The sequence below is a fragment of the Leuresthes tenuis genome, unplaced genomic scaffold (assembly GCF_036924035.1).
Source record: "Leuresthes tenuis unplaced genomic scaffold, fLeuTen1.0.hap1 SCAF_14, whole genome shotgun sequence".
NCBI classification, from domain to species: domain Eukaryota; kingdom Metazoa; phylum Chordata; class Actinopteri; order Atheriniformes; family Atherinopsidae; genus Leuresthes; species Leuresthes tenuis.
Window position 1 is genome coordinate 19310475 of NW_027325368.1, and position 16531 is coordinate 19327005.

The following is a 16531-nucleotide window of genomic DNA, read 5'->3' on the forward strand; positions in this document are numbered from 1 at the left end:
GTTAATATTTAGTTATTTTGGAAAATATTCATCAAACTTGATTTAGAGCTTGCTATATCTATGTTATAATTCTACAAGTTTGGCCAGAGTGGCAGTCAAAAAAGCCTGTGCTCCTTACACATTACATAAGGACACTGCACTTCTCACATGATCACAAATTGAAAAATAATAATTTAACGTGTTAGATGATTCATTGTAACTAAAATGTTAAATGTTTACTTACAGTAGTTTAGCTTAGACCATAATTAAACACATGAATAAATTGTGTGGGATATTTGAAACTCCAGCATCTATAGCAGTATTTGAAACTCCCTGTATCTTTGTAGTTTTTTTATTTGTTTTTTAACTTCTAAATAATCCTGAGCTATTTTTCTCAGTGTTGCCCAAGCAGCAGATTAGGAGCATTAGGCGATAGAAAAACAGGTTCTTAATTTTCTGCAATTGTTGGGGGGATGCCTGTTGCATTGTTCAGGGACAGGTGCAAATAGTCTTGAATGTGGACCTGTAAGTGCTGATGTGATGTCCCGCAACAGTTTCCAATCTCTGTTGACTTCATTACACTTTGTAAATAACTTCACTGTGTCAGAGATGGAAAAGAAGAACAAACTCTGGAAACTCAGACCATGGCTGAATCCATTCAGGGAGAAATGCCTGCAGGTGCTACCCGTGGTGCACAACTCTGTGGATGAAACGATGATTCCTTTCAAGGAGAGATTCAGTAACATCAATCAATATATGCATGGCAAGCCACACCAATGGGGGGTTCAAACTATAGATGAGAACTGGGATCTCTGGCATGCTCTGTGACTTTGATGTGTACCAAGGGAGTCGATGGAATACAACAAGCCTAATCTGAACTTGGACTGTCAGGTGATGTTGTGATGAAGCTCGCCTCCATGCTTCAAGAGGGTCAAAACTACAAGATCTATGCAGACATCTACATCACCTGCGTCCTATTGCTAGTCAAGCTCCTTGAGCGTGTAATCCATTATTTGGGAACAGCGAGGCAGATACGCCTACCCAGCTGCAACCTTGAAGATGAGAAGAGCTTGAAGAAAAACGGGAGAGGAAGCTTTGATGTCCGAGTGGAGGAGAACTACAACATATGCGCTGTCAAACAGTATGACAACAGAGCGGTCACATCCTTTGCTGGACCAGAACCCGTGCAGGAGATTCAGCGCTGGGACAAAGCCAACAAAACCATCATTGATGTTGAGAGGCCTTACATTGTTGGTACCTACAACAAACACATGGGAGGTGTGGATTTGTTGAACTCATTTGCTGCCAAGTACAAGTTCCCCATAAAATCCTGTCGCTGGTACATGTACATCTTCTGGCACACCATCATCCTTGCTGTGATTAACACCTGACTCCTCTACAAGTGGGACTGTAAAGCTCTGAAGATGACCAAGAAAGAGATACTGAATAGGAAACAGTTTGCATCCTCTCTCATACTGGTGAACACACACAACACAGCACCCAAAAGAAGGCGGCCATCTTCAGGGAAGATGAACACATTCACATTGCCAGTTATATTTCAGTATAATTCAAGTTATTAGTGACCCTTTTTTCCTTGAAAATAGTTGTCCTTTTAAATCAATTTGTTCATATTACTAGATTGTAACTTGCAGCTTTTGTAACGTAATTTTTCGGGCAGATAAGTTCTATTATGTCAGTGTCAGTTAGTGTCGCTCCATCTTCCAGAAACCAAGTGCAGAGCAAGAGAGAAAGGCCTACGAGACCGTGGAGCAACTACCATCTGAGTCAAGTGACAATTTAGCTAATGGCAGTGATGATGAATGGCAGCTAGAAGAAAAAAAAAGAGAGATCGTTACTGCAGAGATGTAGACACCGCAAGATCTGAGGATGCAGATGGACCAGAAAGATGAGGATTTACCACCTACCAAACCTTATAAAGCTAAAGGGCATGAAAAAGTTTGAAATGTCTGGAAAACCAAATCCAAGCCTCAAATGCTAACATATCTTCTTTTTTAAGGGAATGGAAATGTAACTTTGAGGGAACAGTTTATGCATTATTATTATTATTATTATTTAATATATATATATGCATTTTTAAAAATTCCAAACAGCTAACTGGACAAAAGTAAAGGTGTGCATGATGTCCTCAGGAGTGGACACACATCCTATAATTCGCTCAAAAATGAATATCACTTCATACTTCCTTAGAAGTCCAATATTGTATGTGAAAAAAGAAACTGCACAGTTTTTTTTTTAACAATTCATGTAGAAAAAAATATATATATATTACTGATCAAAGTTACTGAAAGTTGTGAAGATTTAGTGTTTAAACCTTTTTGAGTACAAAACAACTTAATGTTTTATGGCTATAGGTAGCAAATTGGTCAATAAAAAAGAATTAATTTTGTCCAAAATAGTTTTTATGACAACAGAATGAGCTTTTCTGGAGAAGTTAAGTGTCTGTGCGAAGTTTCCCTGCTGATTCTGGCTCTCGACAACTCAGAGCTATAGCAAAAATACAAGGCCGTCATTTGCATCCCACAGAGTCAGTTCCTCTTTCAATGCCAAACCGCAGAGTGCACACAGACGTCGCAGAAGGTTTTTTTTTTTTTTTATTCCTCTCACAGAACTGTTGCCTGAGTGCGACTGAGGTTCTTCCACTTCACTGTTGGACAAAAAGATGATGCATTTTGCTCCAACTTCCCTAATGGTGCTGCGGCTTTACAAAACCCAGAGGCGTACATGGGCACAGGTCAAAGACATCCCACTCAGTGTTGCTTCCTCTTGGCGACGATGTGGAAGAACACAGCGAGGCAGGTAGTCTGCATATTAGACTTCGCCATTTAGAAGAAACATATAAAGAAATATCCTCTTTAAGTGGGGGTTTGCAAGTTGCTTGCACTGTTTGTACTTGTCAGTTTGTGTGTAGGCAGGTGTGGAAAATCAGAGGGTGCTTGTAATTGGTAAAGAACAGAATTATTTACCTGTCTGTCAATCTTCAAGGAATAGAGCTACTCTATTCTTTGTCACTGGCACGCAAAACAGTTTACATGTACATTTTATTTTCATGATTTTCTTTTACATCACTCTAATGTTAACAGATAATTTCTGATGAAAATGTATCAGATAATTGAATGTTTACATGTAGATCATACATGGTTGGTTTCTGCTCATCTTCAACAATGTTATTGTTAAAAAAACTCCTGCAGTTCTGGTTGTATTATTGTCATTCAACATTTCAGCCTAAGCTTCTATTCCTTTTTTAGTCATGTGTGATATCAACTCCTTTATGCATTTAGAGGCCACAGCTGCCAGTATTAGTAAAGCAAAGCTTGGTTACAGCTGCTGTTCTCATCAGGTTTATGGAAAAGGCACCATGTACTGACTTGCAGTTGCTCTGCAGTAAGACAACAGATGGACTCTCCTCACCGAATCCAGTTATCATTTCCATACTGTTTGAACAACATTATCATTATAACACCTACTTGGTCTTTACACCGCAGAGCAGCTGATCACTAAGAGGCTGATTCATACGTTCGCTCACTAAAGTACTGTTGAACATCTGGAGTTAGCTTGAGAGGAAACATTACAAGAGAGGAATTTCTTGCAAAAATATGAGATCATTTATTATTATTATTTGCAATTGTCTGCTCCAACAGCACCCAAATGCTACATTAGCTTACCTTTTCAATGTTGGTGTATAGTCTTTATTTCAGCTGCTCTTAGTAAACTGCAATTAGTCTATGAACTGTCATAGTCTGTGGCTTAAGTGTTTTTTCTTTTCTGTTTGTGTGTGTGTGTCTGTCTGTTCAGTTCATTTTACTTCTTGTTGTCTGTGTTGTATGTTGGAGCATTAGCACCATCTTGTAAGGAATTTTCGCCCATTACCTTCATTTATGACCATTGTTGCCTGGTTCGGTTTTCTTTTGTTTGACAAAAAAAAAGTCAAATCTAGTCAGGAAGAAAAAAATGTGAAAGAAAAAAAGGAAAGAGAAGATGGGCCTCACAGGGAGCCACTGAACTGCACTACCGAAAGCAAAATCTGCTAATTAACAAGCCGATATTTTGCGGAAATCTGACCCCTCTGCAAAATCTACTCCCTGCTTTTTGCCAACAGACAGTGTGAGAATAGTTTCAAAAACATTCAGCCAAATGTTCATTTCATCGAATCATGTTTAGCAGATTTTATGACCCACTATACTGATAATGAAGATGGGTTTTGATTGAACTCTTAAAAGTGCGTTTTGTTTTTTATTTACTTTCAGTGGACAGAAATGTTTCATTTGCCACTTATTGAAATTGGACTGAGATATTGTTTTAGAGGCTGATCCTACAGTGTGAGCATAGGACTGAAGTAAGAATACAGGGTCTGTACATACAAATACATACAGCTGTACATACGGCCTCAGAGTAAGCAAGAATACATTATGGCATCCAAACAAGCCGACGTGTGACAGCTACTTGTTTTTACAAACATGACAGCAATGAAATTGTTGGATTAAGGAAGTTCCAGTGCATGTGTGATTTTCTGATTGGGTATGTCCAACTGGCAGGAAATGCTCACATTAATTCTGGAGGGATTACATTGTAGTATATGTCTCCTGTGGGCTGCAAATGCTTTGTTTGGACTGAGGTTAACTCTCTTAACCTGCTGGTACTGCAAAAATGACTATACATAAGCAGCTGAAAATGGGGAATATAGATGGGATGATGCAGTTCAGGAACAACATTCTGGATTTAAAATACTTGTTGATCATTTTGAGGTTCTGCCAGAGACACTGAAGTAGAAGACGCTTTTTCAAACTGTGTTTGAGTCAACAAGATGGTTTTACACTGAAATTCCTATTTACAGGCAAAGCAACTGATAAAAGTAAGTTGATTAGATGTATAAGTTCAATAAACATGATTAAATGCTAACTTCTTTTTCTTTCTTTTCTTTCTTTTTTTGTGTTTTTGGGCATTCATATCAACAAGTTGCCCATGTGTCAATTTCTGCAGTTGACACAAGTAGTATTTCAACAGTAATTCTGCCTGATTCTTCCTCATAGTTTGAGTCTCTTGAGCTTGGCTTCTGCCTTTGCTTGTGAAAGATATATCTGGGGTAAGATCGAATACCTTAATTTATGCTGTAACTCTTCGCCCCTGTTGAATTTTACATTTAGGCAGTCATTGACATGTCCTAGCTGCTGACAGATGGTGTTACTCAGACATTTCAATGAATTCCTGACAGGAACACATTGAAACTGTGATTTTTCGTTTAATTTTTTTTAAAGACCAATTGGTGGAAATCACTAAGGAGGCACCCACTGAAAAAAAAGACGTTTTATGTCTATGGTGTTCAATGTGCCTCAAGCAGGGCATAAGCATGGAATAAAATTATAGTCTTTTTTACTCCTTTTGGTTTCCAGCATAAGCTTCTACATAAGGATATTGTTTTTCTACTCACTTTAGTGTTTTAATGCCCACTAGCATTACAGTGCTGATAGCCGTGGTTGGCTGTGGTCTTTAACACACTTACAGTGGTGTCATCATATTGCACACACAACAAAACATGCCCTGAAATAAAGCCACAGGGTTTTTAACTGCTGTTGAACTGCTCTCTTCTAGGCCAAGACCACAAAGTTTAGGTAACATGATTTGATCTGATTTAACTGACATCACATAATTAACTTGATTGGTAATAACACTATATGAAATATCTTTAAAAAAAATGTTTTGACTGCTTTTGGTAAGTTTTACAGCTCCTGAACTTTGCTTAAATTTTATAACATTATCAATAATTTATCATAACCGTGGCAAACAGCTCCACTTTTCCCAGTCAAATCTGAAGAATCCTGACAAATTGCCACAAACTCACTGTGTATTATTTTGACTAAAGACATGTTGTGAAATACACGAGAGACAGTGTGCATTTAAATTGATATCAGAGCATTATCACCGAATGGAATCAAAAGAAGACTAACGGATGTGAAAAACAGATCTAAACAACCGCCACTTACTTATTTATGTGCTGTTGCAGACTTCTTTGCAAAAGATGACTGATTGTTTTAGAGCACCAGTCACTCATTAGCTTCGCCTCACACACACACACACACACACACACACACACAGACACACACACACACAAATATATCAAACTGAGCAACATTTCAGTTCATAATTAATTCAAGTAGAGCGAATAATGTAGTTTTATATTCTCCATTGTGGTAAGATTAGGCATTTATCTATATAAATAATTCTTTATTTGTTTGTTATTTTTCCCATGTATTAATGTGGTGGTTTTCTGTGGTAATCTTGTCAATATGCTTTGCCTCAAGAATGGAAAAATGGGCTTTTTTTTTCCTTTTTAACTGAGATTACAGTCTGCATTGCAGCAGATTCTCTCGTGTCCAGTCAGATTCCCTTTAGCTAATCAAGTTGTGAATCCAGTTGTTTTCAGTCTGAAAAAAATCAAATGTTAAGTTCTCATAAAAATCAAACTTTTCCTTTCAAGGCAACAACTACTCAGTCTAAGTCCAGGAGATCTTTGTGCTCTCTGTTTGTCATGTACAACCATTCAAGGGAGAGCAATGGAGTGCTTTGGGCTCCATTTTAAAGTGGCTCTTGGCAACACAAATGGTCTGAGAGCCAATCTCATCCCTGCATACAGCGTTTTCAGCAATTGCATTTGGAAATAAGCCACGCTTTTCGAGGTACATGCAAACTTGACACTTAACCAATTACTCATTTTAGTCAGATTTGCTATTTAAGTTGAAGCATGAAAGCATGGTCCACCCACCCACACACCTGCTGTCATTACATGAAAGCCAACAGATCTGTTCCAATGTGAAAAATGTATCGTGGTTATGTTTTTCTTCCTATCAGGGGGGGAAAGGTAAAGCTAAGCAGGGGACATAATAGGATTTTATGTCTATGAAAAAAATACAGGCCACTCTGGTTAATGGAAAAAATGTCTGGTGGTGGATTTTGATGAAACAAAGATTAACAAAGCTTATGTCAGATGAGTGTTGACTGAGCAGGTTAACGTAAAAAAGGCACGGAGGTGGCTTATATGCTTTAAAAGGTTGCTAAACTACTTAAAACATGAATCTCTGAAGTACTGACATAAAGCAATGTTTTTATTTCAAATAACTGGTGATGATTACAGGCTGCACTCTAGTGTGATGGTTAGCACTGTCGCCACATAGTTTGAATCCCAGTGGGGCCTTTGGGTGTGGAGTTTGCATGTTCTCCCTACGTGTGTGTTCACCACCATCCTCCTGCTATCCAAACACATGCATGTTAGGTTTATTAGTTATTTTTTAGATTTACCCTAAATGTGAGTGTGTGACATAGTTTCTCTCTGTGTGGCCCTTTGATGGACTCATCCAGGGTGTACCCTACTCCACTCCACACACCCCATCCCTCCACACCCCACCCCCACGACCGGTAATTGGATTAAGTGGGTATAGAAATTGGATGGTGACAATTACCTGGCATTTTTAACCCTTATATAATACAACTGCATGCACATCCACAAAAAAACACGATGCAACTCATTCCAGATGACATACAGTCAGGCGCAATATGTATTCGTGTTATTTACAGGACTTTAGAGCGTTTTGAAAATGTCCATATTTTAGTGCCCCTGAAGGCTACAGGGCATTGACTATGCAGCTGATCCAATATTCCTCTTTAAAACAAATATCTTAGACAGTTTTTGAGGAACAATGTACCTTGAGTATATATTTAAAAGTTATTGTTTGCTGGAGCTATTTGATAGAGCAATAAAATATTAGTAAGAGTTTTATGCTGCAATGTCTGCCCTGAGCGGTGGCTGGTTGGGAAACTGGAGGATTGCAAATACAAGTCTGTGTACAACACAAAAAGAAAAAAGGAAACACTTCATTTACACATTTGCACTTGCTATTTATATGCTGCGCAGTGAAACACCAAAGCACCAAAGCAATGAATATGCATCTGGAAATGTACTATAAGCGGGCTCGCTGTGTCAATGAGTGCAGTACCTTAATGGCAGAGGTGGCGATCTGGAGGTGGTGGAGTCGCCTTAGGGTGCTTTCTCGGTCCGTGAAGTAGGAAGCTGCCAGCTGATGGAGGAGCTCCAGAGACACCACTGAGCTGTTGCTGTTGCCCTCTGACTTCTTATTTAGCTTCTGCTTGTCCAGGAAAATGGTCAAAGACTCTTCTCCTGTGGATCAATGATCAATAACTCGATGAGCATTTTTGAGAAAATAACCCATTTCCTTGGAAATCGTGCTTAATAATGGCATCTCTCTAATGTGGTTTAGAAAGGCTTCTGAACGCTCCGCTGTCCCATGCTGACAGGCTGAAGTTGTATTTGGGAAAAATTAAGTGACTTTCTGTTTTACATGTGGGATTTCTTTGGCAGGCCTCAGCTGTCTCACTGTGGTTTTGCGGTTTGCCTGCTGTGATGCAGACAATGTATCATTTTCCTCGGCTTTGCTTCCTTTTGTTGGACAATTATAAAACCATCACCATTAAACAGTATGTTGTACTATTCCATGCTCTCTGGTGTCTGGTGTGTCAAACATTCTTCTGGCTCCATGGTGATAACTGACGGGGGTGGGGGTTGAGTCAAGACAAATTTGATCAGTCTTTGATTATTCTTTTTTAGCCTTAATGCTAATTAGTTAGCAGCATTTGCTTTTTTGCCACATTCGTATGCAAAATATGCAAACTCTAAGTATATTTCCTGTAAGGTAAAGAGTAATATCAAGTTTCACTAAGTGTTGCTGATTAATGCCATTCACCCCTCTGAAACCTAAATGGCTGCTGACCTTTAAAACTATTTTAAAAAGTCAGAACTGGCTCGTCTCTGTGTATTACTTGGCAATGAGCCAACCTGCCGCTTGAATTATCCAACCCTCTTCACTTGAGTCAGCCTCAAAGTAGCATTTTGTGGAAAAAAGAACATTAAAAAGTCTAATAAAGAGTCAGTATTTTAAATAGTGTCTCTCTAACAGGCTGCTAGTAACAAAGTGCCAAAAGATATAATTTGAAATTGGTTCTTTGCTTAGTTGTTTGTTGTGTGTAGACACAACAGTGGTTCAACCCTTAAGCTGGGTGCCTTTTTATGCTTGACTAATTAATAAATCAGCATCAAGTAGGTTAACAAACAAATAATAACAAAAAAGTTTATTTTTTAGTCTGAAAAAGTACCTGATCATTTTCAGAAAATGAAAAAGCAGCCAATGTCCAAAGAAAGCTTCTCGGAAAGAGTAGAAAACTTTTACTTTAGACCACTTTAGACCACTGGCGCCTTGGAAGAAAAGTATAAAGAAATATGAAGAAAAGGGGTGGCTCAAGACATTTTCATGGTTGTAAGTATAAATAAAGGCCATGTAGTGACAAAGACAATATGCCTGCTTTTTTTTTTAATATGACAATCCCCTCTGCTGTTTTATTCAATATTTATTCAATCAAATTTAATATAAAGTCCAGAAGTTTTGTGGTCCCACAAGGCATCACAGCTCAATTCATAAATGTATTAATATTTTGAGGCTGCACAGCTTCATTAAATCTAAAATTCATTTCAGCAAAATACACTCCACAGTTTGACGCTGCCGTCAAAACAGCAGGCTACACAGGAGCGAAAATGGTAGAACAAAAGAGAACAACAGACAGATATCAAAGATGGGCGCTTTCTCTCTGCCACAGTCTAATCAGTATGGAAACTGGCTCTGCACATTTAGTTGAGGCTGTTAATTACATATAGAGTCTAACTATCAGCCTGGCACCGCAGTCATCTCTGCTCCGTCTCTGATGCTGATGCTCCAGTGCATACAATGAGATATAATGTAGCTGTGGCGTCGGGTGAAAATACAGAATCAAAGTGGTTGTTCAAAGACTGTGTCTGTTAGGAGAATGGATATGTCTGCTGTGTGATCAGTGTGTCTGCCACTATCTGCCAACACTGCAGGTGGAAGACGTATGAATATTTTCAGTAAGAGATGATGCGTTTTGTCATAATCTAAAGTCTATTGTAGAACTTTTGAATGAATAAATATAATTCACTATTTCATTGTGTGTTATAAAGTTGACTAAGCTGAGTCTCGTGAGCTTGTACATTCTGCCCTGACTGATGTAATGGATGCCGAGAGATTTTTTACTTTTTCTTCCTCCTCTCTTATTTCACTCTTTTCTTTACAAGTCCACCTATTAGAAATCAGCCAGCTGTGAAAACAGACTCAACAACTGGGCTATGCAATGTTATGATCAGACTCAGCACTATATCAATATCTCAGCTGATCAGTCTGAGCATTAAACAGCCATCAGTCTTGTTTCCGTAAGGTGCACACAGTCAGTACAGCTGGCAATTCTGTTTTGTGAATTACTTCTCTCCTTAGGGATGGAGGCAGCAAAGGATTCCAATAAAGAGCAACTAATGCAAAGAGTCAAAAGCGTCTACTGCTTTATAAGATATGCAGCTGTACATTTTTGTACATTAGAGTGAAGGATGAGTGGAGAGTTACCACTGGAGAAAACACCTTGGTTGAATGCTGCAGGTGCGAGGTGTGGATGTTGTTGCATTTGTTGCTTTTCACTTGACATTCCTCTGCAGCGCTACCCTAACACAGGCTAGACCTCCTCTGAGGCTGGAAATGAGTAAGTCTTCTATTTTTGGTGTGTCCCGACACCTTCTAACCCTGGAATAAAGGCAATCACCTGCAGTCCTTCCTTACCTCCCAAGGTAGCAGACTCTAGGAAGTGGGTCCCGTACTTCTTGATGAGGTTTTCGTTGATTTGCTGCAGGGTTGGCCGTCGTCCCAGTAACCGCAGGTTGCGCAGGAACTCTGGTGCTAAGGGTAACGGAGCTTTTAGGAAATCTCTCTTCTCTGTAGCCAGGCTGTTCACCTTCCAGTGACTGAACTCCCTGCAGTTAGGAATACATTAATAATAGATTATTAAACACAGTGTTTCCATAAGGTACTTTAGAAAGTCAATATATAAAAACAATATAATAGATTATATTAGCATTACTGTCATAACTACTTTATCAAATGTAATGTTATATTGTCATAACCATGACAAGTCACAATTTCTACTCTTTCACACAGCATGATGTCATTGGGAGGAGGGAAACGATTGCCCTCAAAGTGATATATATATATATACGAGTCTGTCTAGTGTTGGAAGTAAACCTAAAAAAAATGGAAAAATAAATAAAAAGAAACTAATTCTGTCAAAATACCGACAACATTTCATTTCATGACATATCAGGTTATATTTTGTACAACAAACTGAACTTCATTATATCCACAGCAGAGAAGGTTTTGAATATGAGATGACACCAGGTGTCAGCAGTGCTGTGATTGAATGAGAACTAATCTCAGAAAAAAAGTGCAACAAGTGCAAGTTGGTTCACAAGTCCAAAATGTAGTACTGTCAACATAAAGGTTCAGAAATAGTGAGATAGTAATGTTTTACATTGCCTGTTGTATTGTAAAAAAAGATGCACTCATGCAAACCATGAATCCATGTAGTTATTAATATTTATCCCCAAACAAGTCTATATTTTCTATAACTTTGGGTTAGATGTAACTCAGACTTTGTTCTTCTGTATGTCTGTGTGGTGTGATGATGCCACCATCCATCCACACCTACCTCTTTATAAGCATTTTGGATTTTTTGAATTTGGGATAGTTTCATGTTATAATTTTTACGAAGTAAATCACAGCATCTAATGTTTCTGGAGCCTTGTAAATGTAATAATTTTAACTTTTACTGTGAAACTGCTGCACTTTGTGCTGAAGACCAATGTGAAACACTTCCTGGTGTAATACAGCATTTGTGAATCAGTTATGTGTATTGTGAACTCAGTTGTGGATTTACATAGAACTTATTCTATGAGAGGCTCCACTAACATTTCTGTGTGGGACTGTTGACTGACACAGAATGTCAAAGACACAGATGAGGGACTTCCATACCAGTAGGGGGACAGACTTATTTACAGTAACCTTTGTCCTTTGGAGATGATTTGAAGGACTCTCTCCCACCAGACCCGTGCTATGACTGATCTGGAGACATTAGCACTCTGGTACCAAGCCTTAACTGAATAAACAAAAGAACCCTTTCATTTGAAAGTAAAGTGAGGAGGCTCAGATAGACCTAATGTTTCTCTCCTTATCTGGACATGTAAATCAAAGAATGCCTTGACTTTATCTAACAAGACAAGAATCAGACCTCTCACACCTCTACCAACTATTTTCTCATCTCCATCTCATTTGTTTTCCATTGCATGTTTTAACCTCCGCTTCTGCACAAGTTATTACACAGAGTAATATTCTTCCCTGCAGAAAGCCAGCAGGATCTTGTCAACTTTTTGTTAACTTTAAATCATTTTTTGTTCACCTCACTGCAGTTTGACCAAACAAACAAACCAATTCCCACAAACAGCTGTGTTATTTTTTATTTCTTGATATCAAACCTCTGTCTCCTTTGCAACATGAAGCCCCACTGGGGTAAAGAGTCCCACAACTTACCAGGAACGCTGAAATTCATCAACAAATAGCTAACAACTGAGAAAGGCCCAGAGACAGCAGACCTGAAGGGGACCCGCTTGGATATCACATCGACCTGATGCGCTCACAGCTGACTAACTGGTCTAAGTGCCAACAAAAGTAAGTTCTACCATCTTCTTCTCCTTTTCAAACGGTATGGTGGTGTCAAGAAAATTCACTGTTAATGTTCATGTTTCTTTATGTAATTTTGGTCAATTCAAACGAAAGTTCTTGAAGTAGCACTGTGAGACCGAATAAGATTCGTGAAAATCCTCCTTCTGCCGAGGAACAGTGCCCCTGTTAATGAGGTTTATTTAATTTAACAGTGGAAACGCAACAAATGGTGGCTCTACAGCCTGTTATACACTAAGTGAGACAGTAACACAATTGTACATTTAGGGATTTTTAGAATTACCTTTCATACATAAAAGTCCATCCAAATTTAGAATTGGTTACACATTTGGAGTCGTTGAAGTAAGTACACCTACAGAACGAGAGTGCTCAGAGAATGCTTCCTCCACCAAGGAAGATCCAACATTTAGCAGTGTTATGTCTGCTGCTGCAAATGCTGTGTGCAAAAACATTCAAGACATTCAGATGTTTCTAATTTTCTTCATTGAAAATCATTGTGTATAAAAAAGTATGACTGAATTCACTGCTCAAAAGTTGTCTTTAAGTTACTTGAATAGTGATTTTGTCAGAGGATGCTGCCGTTTTAAAATCAGCAGTTTATTAGAGCAAAGTGAGAGTCTGGAAATGCTTTAAGTGACCACAAGTTGACACATAAAGATTATGTGGACTGATTTTCAGTCATAATTTGGGACTCGTTTAGCTGTCTGACAAAATCAGAAATACATACCAATGGGAGCAGCTATGTTGAAAGTTTGGCTGTAATTTACAAAAAAGATGGACTTTTGGTGCATGTGCAGAGTGCTTAGATCTGTTCAAGCATATACACGAAGGACTGATTTGTTCATATTTGCTCAAGTGAAATTTCAATGAATACTAAAAATGCTAAATTAACTACAATGTGATTTCTATAGAAAGGGATCTCCATAATTTGATTGTTCCAAGTCAGAGAATAAGAGAGTGAATGTAGACAAAAGTCACGAAGTGCAAAGACATTACAACTGGTCAACAGGACACTGCACCTGACTAAAAGATGAATGTTGAAATTTCATCCATTTCTCACGCCGCTGATAATCATTTCATCTCTTCACTCCTGCAACAGCAGAAGCCCCAGATACAGGACTATTACACCGATACTGACAGAAAAGTGCAGTTGCACCTCATCTGCATACATCTGCTCTCAAAACAGGTACTGAATATTAGCACATTATGCATGTACTCGAAATGAACAAAATACCAGCAGTGACACATTGTTTTCCCATGAGTTTACTCTCTCTCTCTCTCTCTGTCTCTCTCTCTCTCACACACACACACACACACACAGACACACTTAAATACACAGGGAGAGGAACATGTACTGTAACACTGTCGTAGCCTCCCTGTAGCTGCCCTTATACTGCCCTTTTGTGGTCAAAAGCTTACCATTACCAACAACACAATACCATAATTATGCTGTTGACAGCATTACAACTACACTTTGAAACATACAATAGGCTGGCTCCCCCTAATAATACACAGTAAATATTAACAGGGTCGTTCAGACCGTACAATAGTAAAGACAAGATGCTATAATTAGTTTTTTTGTTTCTACATTGCACGGTAGTCTTCAAAGGAGAGTTCAGATTTGTAACCATTTAGTACGAAGCATGACAAAGCTGTCCTTGAAAGCAATGGCCTGAGGGACATACGGTCACACTTCACTTCATTAGAAGGTCCATTCTCACATAAGGCAACAATTTAAATCTGGCCACACAACTCATGCATGCTCAGTGTACGACTCTTCAGCCAGTCACTCCAAGATGTCTCACTTGTTCCAAGTACTTTTCACTGCATGACTACAGTGCAGCTCTGAGTTTTGTTGTCACTGTGCTCTACCCCCCACAATGAGCCAGCCTCACAATGATTGCTGCAGCCACCCATTGGCCTGTTTTATTACAGTGCCTGAATTCCACAGGTTGAACACAACGGCAGGTAAATTATTCCCATGTATTTGAAAATGTTTCAGAGAGAAAGCTTCTATCTGAAAAGAATATGGCAGCATTGTTCACGTTTGCAAAGTGCATATAAACAAATTACACAAAAATGTCTTTTTAATAGATAAGATCAAAGTGGAGATGTTTGACAATGATGCACAGCACCTTGTCTGGCGAAAGTTAAACACAGCACAAAGACCATATCAACTATGGTCGAAGGTTAATGATTTAAGTTTGTTTTGCAGCCGCAGGATCTGGCCACTTTGCAGTCACTGAGTCAAGTGTAAACTTCTGTGTGTACAAAGTCTTCTGGAGTGAAATATGAGGCCATCTGTCTGACAGCTAAACCTTGGCAGAAATTGGTGAATGCAACAGTACAGTGATCGCAAACACAGCAGCAAATCTACAACAGAATGGCTGAAAACAAATCAAAGAATCAAGGTTTTGCAATGACCAAGCCAAAGTCCAGATATCAACCTGATTGATATGTTGGGATGAAGCCTTAAGACAGCGGTGCATAATAATTGCCCTCAACCTGAACCGAAACAACGCTGAGTTGGCCAATATTCCTTCACGACGATGCAAGACCGATCATGTCACACAGAAAATGATTACTTCAAGTTATCGCTGCTGAAGGTGATCCTATAAGCCACTGAACCAGAGTTTTTATCTTATATTTTTTTACATGCTAAGGTTCAGCTGATTTTTTCGACCATCCCTGTATACTTAAAATAATTTTTTGAACATGACTGCAACGATTAATACTGATGGTGCTTCGTTTATGTTTCATCAACTCTGGTCAAACAAAATGGCTAAAGTCATTTCAACTACCATCTTGCAAACAAACATAGCAATTGTAATTCCAGTAGGTCTTACAGTAAACGACAAGATTTCTAAAACCAAAGGTCAGTCTCATTCGAATGCACCAAACCACAATTAGTCTGCAGCAATCACATGCATCAGCAGACATTAGTTTTAGCTTAGTATTTAGTCCAGCGGGTCACAGGATGGCAGCCAGCAGCTGCAGACTGATTAAGTGGTGCTGATGCAGACTGATGTGTTTTCAGAGCTGCTCTGCAGTGACTGAGCACAACGAAGGGGAGCTGACGGCGACGGGGCCGAAAAGCAAAGAAGCCCACTGCATCATTTACTTTTCTCTTCGCTTCGCTCTCTAAGAGTTAACGGTTAGACTGCTGGCTGACCGTTTGGCTAATGATGATAGATGGTGTTAATTAAAAGGTTTTAGCACAGCACTGATTGCACCTGCAGCTCTGGCACTCAGTTTAGCTACAACCAAGGGAATTATGTTTTTAAAAGGAAAAAAGGGGAGGAAAAATCTATAGCTATGCAAAAATTTCTCCTGGATGTTACTCTTGGCATGCATTATGGAAAGTAACACCTGGATATTATTAGCTATCAGATATCAGGGTAGATGTATTCGTATTTAGCAAATGCCTCACATCAGTACAGCTGCGAATGCTGCAGATCTTAAGAAAGGACCAGGCCACAGAGTAGGGGATGAAGGTGTTGTGCTCTTTGCGTTACATTATGTATGCTATGATATGTTATCTGAATCCTAAATGACGTCAGGCCTCATTCATGTAGTGGGCAAACGCTATTGCTGTCTCCAAAATTTTGTCACTGCGACAATATTTACAAGGGGTCAGGACATTAATCCACAACAAAGGCCTATCAACCAGAGTAAATTTCTATATACCCTCTGAAAATAAGCACCGGCATTTTGAGGGGACCTGACAGCCCCCTCCATGTATTTTTAGTAACAAATATAATTAATTTAAAAATCATTGTTTGGTTAACGTTAAATATTTACAAAGCAAAAAAATAAAACAGCTGCTCTATTTTGTGTCTATTTTGATTTCATGTCCCACTCCAGCAGTAATTAATTCATTAATTAGTCCCCTAAAAAGA

At 38.8% G+C, this 16531-nt stretch overlaps 1 protein-coding gene across 1 annotated transcript in view; it reads right to left on the minus strand.

Moving 5' to 3' along the window:
* The window catches only part of brinp2 (bone morphogenetic protein/retinoic acid inducible neural-specific 2), a 204892-nt gene that overhangs the window by 69386 nt on the left and 118975 nt on the right, over positions 1-16531 (minus strand). Inside the window, exons 3-4 of the mRNA XM_072364312.1 lie at positions 10683-10873; positions 7986-8167 (exon numbers count right to left, since the gene is read on the minus strand). Coding sequence (XP_072220413.1) covers positions 7986-8167; positions 10683-10873 — 373 coding nt within the window. The remainder of the gene's footprint in view (positions 1-7985; positions 8168-10682; positions 10874-16531) is intronic.